Source organism: Aotus nancymaae, unplaced genomic scaffold, assembly GCF_030222135.1.
Source record: "Aotus nancymaae isolate 86718 unplaced genomic scaffold, 86718_ANA_hifiasm-v0.15.2.pri h1tg000131l, whole genome shotgun sequence".
Taxonomy (NCBI): domain Eukaryota; kingdom Metazoa; phylum Chordata; class Mammalia; order Primates; family Aotidae; genus Aotus; species Aotus nancymaae.
Genome location: NW_026988546.1, coordinates 8569177 through 8583563, shown reverse-complemented (window position 1 = coordinate 8583563; position 14387 = coordinate 8569177). Strand labels below are relative to the sequence as shown.

General features: G+C 41.3%; 1 protein-coding gene across 2 annotated transcripts in view; it reads right to left on the bottom strand.

Annotated features, from left to right (window-relative positions):
- Window positions 1-1201: 1201 nt before the first annotated feature.
- Window positions 1202-14387, bottom strand: part of IL18RAP (interleukin 18 receptor accessory protein) — a 36895-nt gene continuing 23709 nt past the window's right edge. For both annotated transcript variants that reach the window (XM_012471503.2, XM_064371279.1), the window contains 6 exons: window positions 13508-13573; window positions 11603-11726; window positions 9278-9429; window positions 7674-7811; window positions 3812-3985; window positions 1202-3082 (listed from right to left, as the gene is read on the bottom strand). In XM_012471503.2, the coding sequence (XP_012326926.2) occupies window positions 2736-3082; window positions 3812-3985; window positions 7674-7811; window positions 9278-9429; window positions 11603-11726; window positions 13508-13573 (1001 nt within the window). In that variant the 3' untranslated portion in view covers window positions 1202-2735. The remainder of the gene's footprint in view (window positions 3083-3811; window positions 3986-7673; window positions 7812-9277; window positions 9430-11602; window positions 11727-13507; window positions 13574-14387) is intronic.

Sequence of the window (14387 nt, the reverse complement as noted above, 5' to 3'; positions counted from 1 at the left end):
CTGATGTCTACTTCTGAGTGTCAGACTGTACTAAGTCTAAGTCAGAAGAGACTGGGGACAAATTACGAGACTTTGGATTATTGTTTTCTCCAATCTGTCTGCTTCTATTTATTTTTCAGAATACTCAGAATGATTTTAATGCATTTTTATCCAGACTTTATAGCTGTACTAGCAGGAAGAGACAGGATGTTGTTGTTTACTACATCTTACCTAGAATTTCAACTTAGAAATAATATAGATGTTAAATGTAGGTATTAAAACCTGGGACCAGGAAAGCTATGAGAATTGCTCTAGCTATCATAGAAGGGTCAGTAAGGAGTACTCTATGATGTATGTCATAGGTAGGGTGGAATCATCCAAGGTAGAATACTTTTTCATAGTAAAAGAGAGCACTATAATAATAATACTTGGACAATAGGTACAACCAGGAACTAGAATATATAGACACCTTCCTTAGAAGATGTGCTAAAAAAGTAATACTCTTTTCTAATTATATTCCACTGAGTCCAATTGTTCTATTGCAATCAGTATCCTAAACACAGAAATTTTATTTTGGTTGTCTGCTTTCTTGTGGTTAATTGACATGTAAGAAATATAAATAGCCCCCTGTTCCGAATGCCACTTTGTTACCTTCACTGTACCTACCAGCCTGGAAAGAGTATATTCTGTAAATATTAGAAGTAGCTATTTCTCCTTCTGTGTACCTGCTAACCTGAAGCTTGACTTGATTTTCTGTGAGGCTAAGGACAAAACGCTGGACCTCTGGACAGCTTGGTTCTAGCATTATTTATCTTAGGACAAACTGAATAAACTGACCAAAAGAAGTCTGAGTCTTAAATCTCAGCGAGTGGCTGGCAGGAAGGCCAGGGATTCTGGCCATCACCAAAGCACAATGGCACAGTGACAGTATGGGTTCCTCTTCACTGAGACCCTGCAATGATCCTTCCCACAAGAAACTTCCTCCAAGAATAATTTATACCCTTTAACTCATCATTAACTTTATCACTGAAATTTCCAACAAGGATGTTGCTCGGTGCCAAAGCCACAGTGGTTTTTATGATGTGGGTGCCTCTGTGAATAAAGAGCAGAAGTGTTTCACGCAGGCCCCAAGACGATCATGACTTTTAGCCACTCTGAAGTTGGATCACATCCAGACCGGTGGATGTGACACATTGCATGTGAATGAGCCCAGACATTGCTTTCATTTATTGCTCAGATGATAAATCATTTTATTCCATTAGAGAAGACAGAGTATAAGAGTTTGATATCCATACGTGAGTGGAACACTATTTTAACTGCAGGATAAACTGATGTAAAGGAAACACACTTAGGAGGAGGAAATTGGCCTCATCTATCACGAACAATTTCACGGCCCTGCAGCCTATCACCCCATTACTTTGGAGGATTTAAAGGGAGACCCCCCAGATCGGAAGCACACAGGACTGCCAGACTCAGCAGACGGTTCAGGCTACAGTTCTATTCACATTCCATTCTTGCTGCCTTATAACCAGCGTATATCCTTATTCCCTAGACTCTTAGCTGCACTGCTGACTCTTGCCAGTGCCTCTCTGCTTTGCATGTCACTGCAAGTCCATTCCTTGTCTCTTCAATGGCCTGATCATTTTGGCCCACTTGGTCTATACTTCCAGGGGCCCAGGGTAAGGATTTACACTTTATACCTAACACGAAGATTTCTGGCCAACATCACAAAGAAGAACTGAAATTACCTCTACTCTTCTTTCCAAGCCTATATCCTGGCACAGACTGCATCTGGCAAAAAGGAAAGGGATTCTTCCTTTAGTTCATCTACCCAGAGTGGGCACTTCACATAAACACACAGTAGAAACCAACCCTAGCCTTGTCTATTCTGGGTGCTGTTGGTCTCTACCTTTTATGCTCACTTTCTGTGCTTCAGAGTTGTTGGCTGACCATGGAGTAGGAATTGTCTTCTTTACAGAAATGCTTTAGGCAGAGTTTAAATCACTCGTTTCTAAGGCCGAGGGTGGTGGCTCCTGCCTGTAATTCCAGCACTTTGGGAGGCTGAGGCAGGCGGATCCTCTGAGGTCAGGAGTTTGAGACCAGCTTGGTCAATATGGAGAAACCCCATCTCTCCTAAAAATACAAAAATCAGCCTGGCGTGGTAGTGCACACGTGTAATCCCAGCTACAAGGGGAGCTGAGGCAGGAGAATTGCTTGAATCCAGGGGTCAAAGGTTGCAGTGAGCCGAGATCGTGCCACTGTACTCCAGCCTGGGCAACAAGAGTGACACTCTAAAAAAAAAAAAATCACTTGTTTCTAATAAAATAATATTTGTTTGATTGCAAGTATATATAAAGTCATATGCACAATACGTGGTAGACATGACAGTCCCTAGCCACAAGGCAGAAGTAGCTGTATTTTCTGATTCTGCTCGGACCACTGGGAAATCTTGGGGGTGTTGTGTACTGAAAGTACCCAAGGTCTAGAGAATTCACTCCCCCTCTGTCCAGTCCAGGAAATCAAAGGCTCTAAACCACAGTTTCAATCCCATTCCACTGTCCATGAAGCTTGCTGGAGCTGGCAGGAGACTCTTTCAAGCCTGAACACACACACACAGAGCTGTGAGTTTTGTCCAACAACATCTCTATCCCAGGGATTGGATTGGGAGGGGGCTCCCGGGCTCATTTCACCATTCCTTAGGCTGGGAGCTCCTCCCAGTGGTTTCTGTTTTACTGAGTCCTTTCCACTGAAAAATCCTAGAGGTAATTTTGAGCTGGTTCCACGTGAATCCTTGAGCGTTTTTTCACAGGCATGTGGTAGCGAATTTGGGTCCAGAAGCAAGAATTGGGAGGAACTGATTTTAAGCCTCTCCATGTAACTGTAGGCAAAACCCTGAGAGCTTTTTTCACAAGATGAGGTAGAGACTCTGGCTCTTGGAAGTAACAGAACTTAATTAAAATGAGTTTCAGTGTTTGATCATTCAAGGCAAGATTCACTGCTGCTTGTAGTTCAAAGACACTGGGTCCGTTGACATAGTTGGGGCTCAAGATAAATATTCCTCTTCTGCTTCTCTTAATAATGCTCACAATGTCTTCTGCATACACTGGAAATAAAAAATTTGATTATTTGCAGTTGATATTGCTAAACCTTGAGTCAGAGAGCTCCTTGCAATGGATTCTCTTACATAGAAGGAAGGGAGACCTGTTCATTCTACCACTTATGCTTTATCAACTCTATTGTCAGTGGAATATACACTCCAGAGTCTAGTGACTCTCACCTTTACATTCCCTGCTTTGTGTTCAGTCTCCCCAAATTGGCAATTCCTCTAGGAACAAAGCTGACTGGAACTAGGTAAGCTGGGATAATGGGAGCCCTGGAACGTCCCAGCCTCCTTGGTAGACGTATCTGGGGAGGAGGAGACCAGCAGAACAGGCTGAGATCTGGACCTCTGTGGGCGCTCAGGGCTTGGTCCAGGCCTGAAAAGCCTGCTTGACCCAGTGCTGAGTGAGCTTTGTGGAAGGCAGAGTCCCAGAAATCAGAGGGGCCGCTAAATTGGGGTGACAGAGAAAATCTTCATCTGTGAAGCCAGGAGAGGTATCTTTGTCTTAGAAGGCCTGCCTAGGACCCCGTATCATTTTTTCTTCTGCAGATGGATCTGTTTGATAATGGAGCACATCTCTGTAATGTAGTTTCTGTGTTGTTGCCCAAGATGTTCTAACCTCATGAAATCTCCCAGATCTATATTCCAAAAGAAAGAACGACAAAAAGAACTTGGAGATTGCATTGAACTGCACTTTTTAGGCTGTAGTTTTTCTTGACGTGTTGGACTTACCTCCTCCTGGAGCCACATCTCTTTCAAGCAAACACAAGGTATAGCCATATTTGTTTTCTAAAACATCAGGAAACAGGCTCAGGGCCAAGTGTTCTTCACTCAGAGATGAAGTGGCCTCACTTTGAAAAGAGCTAGATTTTGCATAGGACACAAAAGCATCAAAATCCTTTTTATCTGAAGAATAGGAAAAAGTATAAAACGTAAGTCATTTGCTTTTTTAAAAACTATCATGGTACACATAAATATGCTTGAAACCTATGGTAAATGAATAAGAAATAAGATTTGGGAATCCTTACTAAATTGCTTTTAAAAATTCATTTCAAAATCATACTACTGAGCGGTATTGCTTGTCCACCCAAAATCTAATTCTAATTTATGAAACACTTTTGCATTTTTGCTGAGGTTAGATCAAACAGCTGAGGCATTCTGTGACTTAATCCCATGAACTCAGGAATTTCTTTGAGCCTTCTTTGTACCTGCAGTGTTTCTGTGTCATTAGTCATATCAAACAGGAGTCTGCCTCACCCAACATGATAGTATCCAGTAAGCAAAGTACTGCTAACACCCAGCACATTGTATCCAAGGATAAATAGTACTTCCTTGGAGAGTTGATGGCACATATGCTGATATGTGAATCCCTATATATAAAATAAAGATAATCATAACCCCTTGGCAGGCTGTTTTAAGAGTTTCATGAGATAATGTATATGAATTTCTTGGTGCCTGGCTCATAGGAGGCACAAGATAAATGTCCATTACCCTCTATTTGAGATGAAAAACTATATGTACAGAACTTGTTACAGGATATTTTCAAGGTCGTATATGCCTTTGTTGATTATATAATAAAATAATAATTTTTATAATATGTACAATAATATAGTCAACAGAGGCATATGAGACCTTGAAAATATCCTATATTTTCATATGCATACTTCATAAATGCATGTGATTACTGGGACTAAGGAGATAACTGGAAGTAGAAAATCCCAACACAACCCCCAGGCTTTGGAATGGGATACAGCAGATTCATATTCCAGCAATCCCACAGTTGTTACAAAATGGTAAACAATAGCACTGATTGCTGATGCTATTTAGTAGTACACAATGTTCAAGGAAGAACCTAAAAAGATTCCATGGTGGATGAAAGTACCAGGTACCAAAAAGGAAGGTCCCAGAGTCAATAGAGGAGGATGCCAAAGAGCTGAGGTTGGGAAACAGCTATGAAGCACCTCATTGCTCATGTAGGAAGGCTGAGACCTGTGAGGCATGGCTGACAGGTAGGTGTCGTGCTGTTTAAATGTGTAACACACCATAGTTGCCTCTATTCCTTCCATATCATGTGAAATCCCGGCAAACTAAAATTTTTCTATAACCTGGAAACTACATTTATTCAGTCATAAAATTAGAGAACAGAGTATCAGATGATCTCTGAGGTCCTCCAGAATTCTAACATTCTACATCTCTAAAATTTTGGTTACTCAGCACTAACTTCAAAGCCTTCATATTGCTAAAAAATGTTAGGTTGGCCAACAGAGGGCACTGCATCCCTGTGTTTGAAAACCAGATTCTCCCTCCAGAACCGATCACTAAAACATCGTCTTTGCAAAGTAGAAAGAGAAAGGACACAAATCTTTCACCATTGACTGACTCTCCTACACAAGCTCCAGAATCTTAAGGTAAATAGCAATTTAAGACATTTATTACATAATTTGCTTCACTCAAAAAAGCTATTAAAAATAAATCTTAAACATTTAGCTTAAGGATTTCTAGTACATATTCTCAATAGTTAGTCTAAAGAAAGACGTGAATGATGCATTTCTTTTTTTTTCTTTTGAGACGGAATCTTGCTCTGTCACCAGGCTGGAGTACAGTGCACGATCTAGGCTCACTGCAACCTCCACCTCCCAGGTTCAAGTGATTGTCCTGCCTCAGTCTTCTGAGTAGCTGTGATTACAGGTGACTGCCACCATGCCTGGCTACATTTTATATTTTTAGTAAGGATGAGGGGTTCCTCATATTGGCCAGGCCAGTCTCAAACTCCTGACTTCAAGTGATCTGCTTGCCTGGGTCTCCCAAAACACTGGGATTATAGATGTGAGCCAACATGCCCAGCCACTTTTTTTTTTTTAGATTGTGTCTCACTCTGTCATCCAGGTTGGAGTGCAGTGATATAATCATGGCTCAATGCAGCCTTAACCTCCTGGGCTCAGGTGATTTGCCCATCTCAGCACCTAAGTAGCTGGAACTACAATGGGGCACCACCACACCCAGCTAATTTTAAAAAATTTATTGTAGAGACGGAGTTTCACCATGTTGCCCACACTGGTCTCAAACTCCTGAACTCCTGCAGTCCCCCGACTCTGGCCTCCCAAAGTGCTAGAATTACAGGTGTGAGCCACCATACCCAGCCTCCCATGCAAGTCTTTATTCAGCCTTTTTTCTCCTAGGGATCTAACACCTCCTCACTGAAGTCCTAGTTTGGGAAAGCACTGGAGTTTGAAGGGGCCTCTCAGTGAGGTAAATGATTATCCCTGAAATCCAGCAAAAAGGGATTCTACCCTTTTCAAGCAACAGAGTCATTTCCTCAAACTGCAAACTTCTAACCTTAGAGATTTCCTGGACTAGAAAAAAACAGAAGCATTTCTTCTATTCCAAAGAAGCAAACATCAATGAACATGATTATCCTACCCCAAATATTGACAGGCACTTCATTAATAATAACAGTACTTGCATTTTACAGGACTTCTCACTTTTAGGGGCATTCCCACCATCTAAAAAGCCCTCATTTTATAGATGAAGCTAACTGAGGTAACAGCTAATGAGATCTCTTAAGCCAGGCAATCCGTGCCCAAATCCCAAGATCTAACACATTCCAGTGGTTCAATTTTAGGCACATGACTTCCTCTCTCTCTCTCTGGCTGATAGGATTGCTGTGACCATTAAAGTAGCTAACACACATGACAGGAATACACTCCAGTCGTCAAGAAACAGCCATAGCTGAGCATTTACCGTGTGCCGGGTGCCATTCTAAATACTCAATGTGGCCGGCGACGTTGGCTCATGCCTGTAATCCCAGCACTTCGGGAGGCCTAGGCAGGTGGATCACCTGAGGTCAGGAGTTGGAGACAAGCCTGGCCAACATGGCGAAACCCTGTCTCTAGTAAAAACACAAACAATAGCTGAGTGTGGTGATGCACACCTGTAATCCTGACTACTCAGGAGGCTGAGGTAGGAGAATTGCTTGAACCCGGGAGGTGGAGATTGCAGTGAGCTGAGATAGTGCCACTGCACTCCAGCCTGGGAGACAAAGCAAGACTCCGTCTCAAAATAAATAAATAAATAAATAAATAAATAAATAAATAAATAAATACTTAATGTGTCTTAAGAATGCATCAATGAGCCCTCATAGCATCCTTTGCAATTGGTGCTATGACAATCCTGCTTTATCGATGAGGAAACAAAGGCACAGAGATGTTCAGTCATTTTCCCTATTGCTTTAGGTTGGTTATAGAGGCATGATTTTTAAGTCCAACATGTTTCACGATAGCATTGTCTACAAGATTCCTGGTAACTAGAATGAAACAAAAAATAAATGTTTCTCCAGCCTTCCTTAGTGTGAGGTCACCAGCCCTGGAGGAAGGCATCAAAACCTCAGGGGCATTACTTTATCCAGTAGGGGGATATTTCTTTCTTCAGCTCCTCCCTCATGCTCTGTCCTGGTTGGCAGAGGACGTCTGAAATTATTTTCTAAAGTAACTCTGAAGAAACAAAGCCAAAGAGTAGTGATGGTATTTTCTGTCATCCTGCTCCAAGTCAATTCTGAGAGGAGAAGTCAGAGGGCTGCATGTGGGGGTGACCTTACCACCAAGCGTCTCATCCTTGCTCTGGTAGGTCCGGTACAACAGCAGTATTTCGATCCAGTGCCTGTAGAGGAGGGCACTCACCGCCAGCAAGGCCACCAGGGTCCCGACGGTGCCGAGCAGGATGTACAGGAGCACCACTGTGGAGACAGGGCCTTTGTGAAGGGACACCGAGGCAGAGGGCTTGGGCCCACACCATGTTCAGGCCAGCACTGTGGCCCACCCAGCACCTTTTCCAGCTCTATTATTTTATCAAAATCATTGCCACTAGCAGCAGTTTTTGTGAATCTGGAAATCTCTTAAATCACATCATGGAAAACTATTCAGCCATAAAAAGGAACAAAATAATGGCATCTGTAGCAGCCTGGATGGAAGAGGAGACCATTATTCTAAGTGAAGTAACCCAGGAATGAAACACCAAACATTGTATGTTTTCACATGTAAGTGGGAGCTAAGCTATGAGAATGCAAAGGCATAAGAATAACACTGGAGAAGAGCGGGAGGAGGGGGGTGAGGGATAAAAGACTACACATTGGGTACAGGGTACACTGCTTAGGTGATGGGCATGCCAAAAGCTCAGAAATCACCACTAAAGAACTTATCCATGTAACCAAAACCACCTGTACCCCCAAACCCTACTGAAATAAATTTTTTTAAAACATCATATTTTGAGAACTGTCTTACAATAAACACTAGAGACCCCGGGGAATGGGTAATTCCTGATCAGGGTGGCTGCAGAAACTTATCACATTCATTTTATTTTTTTTCCCTCATAAATGTCCACACGATCCATTTGCATTTTTCTCATTGCATATTGTAAATTATTTCCCTGTATTATTATTCCTACTGAAGCCTAAACTTGCAGAGACCAGAAGTCCCATCTGGCTTACCTGATGCAAGGGATCTACACACTCCCATGGGGGAAAACCCGCCTTTCACAGAGTGTCTACTACAGGCCAGAACACACTTTGTCTTATTTAAGCCTCACAAACATTCAAATATGCTTATAACTGTAGTTATCTATTAATTAAAGAAATGAATGATATCAACTTCATTTCTAGACATCATCTTAAAGAAATATAAATGCTGTTCTTCACCTAGAATTTCTACTCCAGCTTTTTTTTTTTTTTCATATATCAGTGGTATACCATTTTGAACAATGAACAAGAGTATTCCTTCTCTCTTCTTTTCTCCACTCATCAGAACATGAATCCATCATGTCCTCTGAATTTGGAAGCCAGGAAAGAAAAATTGGAAAGGGAGCTAGGTCTTAGCACAATGCCTGCCACTCAGGGCACGTAAGCCCTGTAGCAATTGTAGGATGAATGCATGAATGAATGAGTGAATGAATGAGTTGCTTTTCCAACACAGCCTCCCAAATACAGAGTATTACTTAAGAGGACTAGCTCTAAACCAATAATATGCAGTTTACCAGTTGTGTGGCTTTGGTCAAGGTATTAAATGGGTTGACACAGGAAAGTGCTTAGAACAATGTCTGTCATCTAGAAATGTAACCACTATCATCATTATTACTATTCTTTAGGAAAACTCCTCCCCTCTCAAGGAAAAGCAGTTTCATGCCTCCTGGGCAACCTTCTGGGCTTACCTCCTCTCTTTTCCTTCAGTTGGATGGACTGGGTTGTGTTTCCAATGGAGTTTTGGACAAAGCAAACAAACTTCCTGCGAAGATCACGCTGAGTCACTTTTTCCAAGATGATATCACGTTCAATGATTTCACCCTTTACAGTGGATTCAATACTAAGGAAGAAGAAAAAATACCACATCCATTCAGTAACATACATTAACAGCCATTTGCATCATTTGAAACTTGTACAAGCATTTGAAACAGTCTAGCTTTTAGAGAACTGTGAAATCAATAGTATAAGAAGATACCAGGAAAATGTAAGATGGTCTGATAAGAGGGCTCTTTTTTGACTCAATTATTGACTCTTCTAAGCATTCATGCTAAGACATTATTTACTTGTGGGACTCATCTGACCTTCCTTACTCTAAGAATTCTCCTTGAGAATAGATAGTAACAATACATTAAGAAAAATATTTAAAATAACCAACTCCTACTGAAGGTTTACTATGTATCAGTTCCTCTTCTGTGCACCAAATATGGACTCTAATGTCCTCCATTCCTCACCTCCCAGAAACCATAGTTTAATGGAATCATAACAGCTCTGGCCAGTGACAAGGACAAGGCAAAGAAGATGGGCGAGCAGGCCCAGGCCACACCACAGGAAATGGGCAACCTGATTCCTGGGCCCGTGACACACCTCTCCACTTAGGAAGTTGAGACTCTTGGCATTTATTCACAATTTGAGTTCTCTGAAGTTGCCGATTTATAATCCATCTTTTTTTTTTGAGACAGAGTCCCACACTGTCACCCAGGCTGTAATGCAGTGGTGCGATCTCAGCTCACTGCAATCTCCATGTCCTGGGATCAAGCAATTCTCCTGCCTCAGCCTCCCGAGTAGCTGGAACTACAGGCATGTACCACCACATCCAGATAATTTTTTTTTTTTGTAATTTTAGTAGAAACGGGGTTTCACCATGTTGGCCAGGATGGTCTCGATCTCCTGACCTCGTGATCTGCCTTGGCCTTCCAAAGTGCTAGGATTACAGGCGTGAGCCACCACTCCGGGCCTACAATCCATCTTTGTGTTAAGAAATCTTGTATATGTGAATGATGTTTTAGGCTGTGTTGCTCTGAGCCCCTGATGCCAGCTCCTATTTACTAAGTGCTTTCTACCTGTCAGATTGTGATAGGCATAATACCTCCACTGCAGTCACCCCTCCCAGTGAGCTTGCAAAGTGAAGATTATTATCCATAGATTATCAATGGGGTGATGGAGGCTCACAGGAGTTAAGGGTCATGTTGCCACTAGATAGAAAATGGGTTTAAACCCAAGGGTGTGTGATGTCAAACTATACTTTCTTGACTACACTCTCCTGCTATGAACTCTAATGCAGTAACAGCTTAAGATGGGCCTCAATGATCTTTTTGATCTTAGAAATTCTTGCTAAATTTTATTGTTGTGATCAAAATCTGTTCTTCACTTTTTTTGTAATGATGTATACTCTTCAAAATGATACTGCATTTGCTCATTGATATCTGTTAAATATCAGAAGATGGTACTTAATCTATAAACTCTTACTCTGGGTCAGATCTTTGAAAAATCAGGGAATGTGTCCTTTAGAGACATGTCTGATTGGACATCATTGGATCCAGGCCCTTTGATCCTTCCAGGGACTGGAGATCAACTTTTCTTGTGATTGGATAGCTCCAAACATCTAGGGTTTTCTACTGGCCCAAATCTCTCACTAATAAATTCTTACCACTGATCCAGGTTCTGTGCTGCAGAGAGCAACAAACCAAGTCTAATTTCTGAAACAACGTACTATCTCCCAAGGATTTCAAGGCAGAGAGCCCTCCTCTGAGCCTCTTTTTCTGAGCTAAGTTGCTTCAGCTGTTCCTCACTTCACATATTTTTTGTTAGACTTTTTATTATGATGCCATTTCCCCTGGATGTTTCCCAGAGTGTTCATTACCCCACACATCTGGATCCCCGGACCCGCCACGCTCTGAATGGGCGACCTGGGTGAAACGCGGAATGAGGGTAGGCAGCATTTCCTCCCATTTTTTGGATGTGTTACTTATCTCCAAGCAGTTGGATCAGTACATCTGTCTGCTCAACAGCCTGACTTTGAGAGCAGCCACGTCGAACTGTTTCTACAAATTGAGGTTTAAAACAACTTACATATTTCATTCGATGGCCCTTTGCACTTTGCATTTCTGTACTTTTATTTTCACCACTAGTCTGTGCTCGTGGCTATACCATCAACTGCATATTTCAGAAGTTTCTAAAGGTCAAAGCATCTCTTCTGAATTGTAGAGAACAGAATCCATGAGTTTTTTTCTTACCTTTTCGCCTCAGGTACTGAGACTTCCCACTCTAGATCAGAATCTTTGATGTACCATTTTATGACAGGTTTAAAGACCCTTTCAAAGCCAAACAGTGCTTTGCAGCTAATATTTAAAGGCTTTCCTGAAAATGAAGAGGCCAGAGAAAACAAGAAGGAAGCTCGTGAGAACACTTTGTCCTATGACTGGAAGGAAGACGTGGCTGGAAGCTGTTTTCTGATGCAGTCAGGTTTGCAGGTAGAATACGTGTGCCAGAAATAATGAAATGTCTACACATTTTTCATTCAGAAACACATGAAACCAATTACGCTTGTTCTAATGGGCAATTCTTCTATCTCAACCATATAACCATATGTTCTTAAAATGAAGACGAGTGTGATTATATCACTAAGGGTCCTTACCAGGACCAAGAGAGACACTAAGAAAATGGGGAGTTTTTGAGATCAGCCCAGTCTCCTACACCTGTTGAAGTACAAGGTGTGTCCCTAAAGAAAATTTTACTATCCAATATGTTTATTAAGTAAAAATAATAAGGTTATTGTAGCATGTGGTTTAAATAAAAAATTATTTTTATATTAAGCTACTTTTCTGAACAATTCACTATGGATGGGCATGTATATTATGAGACTAACTTCTTTCTACCCATTGTTTTTCCCACAAGGAATATCCAGATATGCTCTACCTCAAACTTAATATTTAACCATGAAATGTTTAGGAGCTCTGTTTGAAAACTCATCTTTGCACCTTAATGTTTTTCCACCAGTAATACCTTATAATTCACTAATATATATGTGATTTAACTGTTTGAATTAATTTAATTCTCCCCCCTCCACCGTGTTTCCTCCTTCCTTCCGTTTTCATGATGTTGACCATATAGCTAGTGCTATTTCTAGAGTCAGGACACGCCACTACTGCCACCTAGTGATCTTCTAACATGTATGTTTACATTTCTTTCTAAAATAATAAATCTTTTAGTAGCATTTTAGAAAATATTATTAAAAGAAAAACAGCATTTTATTTTACATACAGCAATTCTTATTTTTCTGTGTAGAAAGACATAGATGTTACTGAAGTTGACAAAATAAAAGGAGACCACAGGGAAGTCAATCTCTCCTCAACCCCCAAGAAGACACTACTTTGGAATACAAATTGTTTGGGCAAGGGTTGTAGAATTCCACTACAACTCTCTTAAATGCCACACTAAATGTCATATTCATAAGAGTTAATGTTAGTCAAGTTGGTGAATTTATAGTCATAACTGATGGACCTAACCAACATACACAAAACCACCTGTTCCTGGGGTAAGTAAGGAAGAATAAAATCTATTGATCATGTTTTATGCTCCAGTCACTTAACATACATTGTCCCGTTATTTCTCAATATAATGTTTTTATTTTTTTCTTTGAGATAGAGTCTCGTTCTGTCAGCCAGGATGGATTGCAATGGCACGATCTTGGCTCACTGTAAACTCTGCCTTCCAGGGTCAAGTGATTCTCCTGCCTCATCCTCCTGAGTAGGTGGGATTACAGGCACCCACCACCACACCTGGCTAATTTTTGTGGTTTTCAGGGTTTCACCATGTTGGCCAGGCTGGTCTCCTGACCTCAGGTGATCTGCCCACCTCAGCCTCCCAAAGTGGTGGGATTACAGGCGTGAGCCACTGTGCCAGGCCTGCAATATAATCTTTTAGGGTCATTTTTATGGTACCTATTTGCAGATTTAAATACTGAGGCTTAAAGGGTGAAGTAACTGTCCAAGGTCACAAAACTAGTCAATGGCTGAGTTAAGATTCAAACCCAATTCTGTTTGACTGGAAATCCCAATGTTCTTTTCCTTCTGTCCCACTTAGACCTGCTCCCAGCAGCACAATGTCATTCAGAGGTGATGTAATGAGACGCAGCTTACCAAGTTCTACCTCCAGTGTGTTCTCGATGGGATCCAGAATGTCTGGTTTGAGTTTAGTGTCTGAGACTGAAAGATGAAAACAAAGATTACTATTTGTATTGAGAAGTCTGGGGGCCTGCTTGATGAAGATTTGCACGCACAGCCACATGTTGATCTAAATGTCTTGGAGCTCTGTCTTTAAGCTCATTTACTTATGATCTGTAAATTTAGGAATTCTGGTTTCCATGTAAAAATCTTGCCCCCTTAAATGACTGCCATATCAGGTTGTGGGTGCTGGCAGAACATTAGCCGTTAATTGATCCATATATGCCTGTGTGCATTTTCTTTCACACTGATCCTGCCCCTTAAAGACTTAGCCCCTATCCCTGTCTTTTCCTACAAGATTTTGCTGTGGGACCATCTGGCTGAGTAATCCAACTGAAAGGAGAATCCACCTGAGAAACTGTGAAAGTCAAGCATATCTGAGTCCACCCCTCTATCCTTAAACTCACGGTTTATTTCAAAACAAAGAAGAGTTCAGTCCTTAATTAACAATTTTATCCTTCAACTTCATGTCACAGACTTTCAAATATGCCTCCACTGTCAAAATTCCTCGTGAAGGTGTCTCTTTTCCGGATAAAGGAAAATTTAAGGTCTTTGTTGTTGGCATCATCCACTCTTACTTCTCAAAGGCCTCCTTCTCTCCTTTGCACCATCTTGGTCCTGTATATTTAACTTCTCTCTCTCTGACTCTTTCTCTCTCTCTCTCTTTCTCTGGGCTTCTTCTCATTAGCATTTATTCATGCTCAGTCTCATCATCCTTAAAAAGAGAAAACGCTCCCTGCCTCACACCCCAGCCTCACTCATTCTCCTTCCTTCCCAGTCAAGTTCTTGAAAAGTA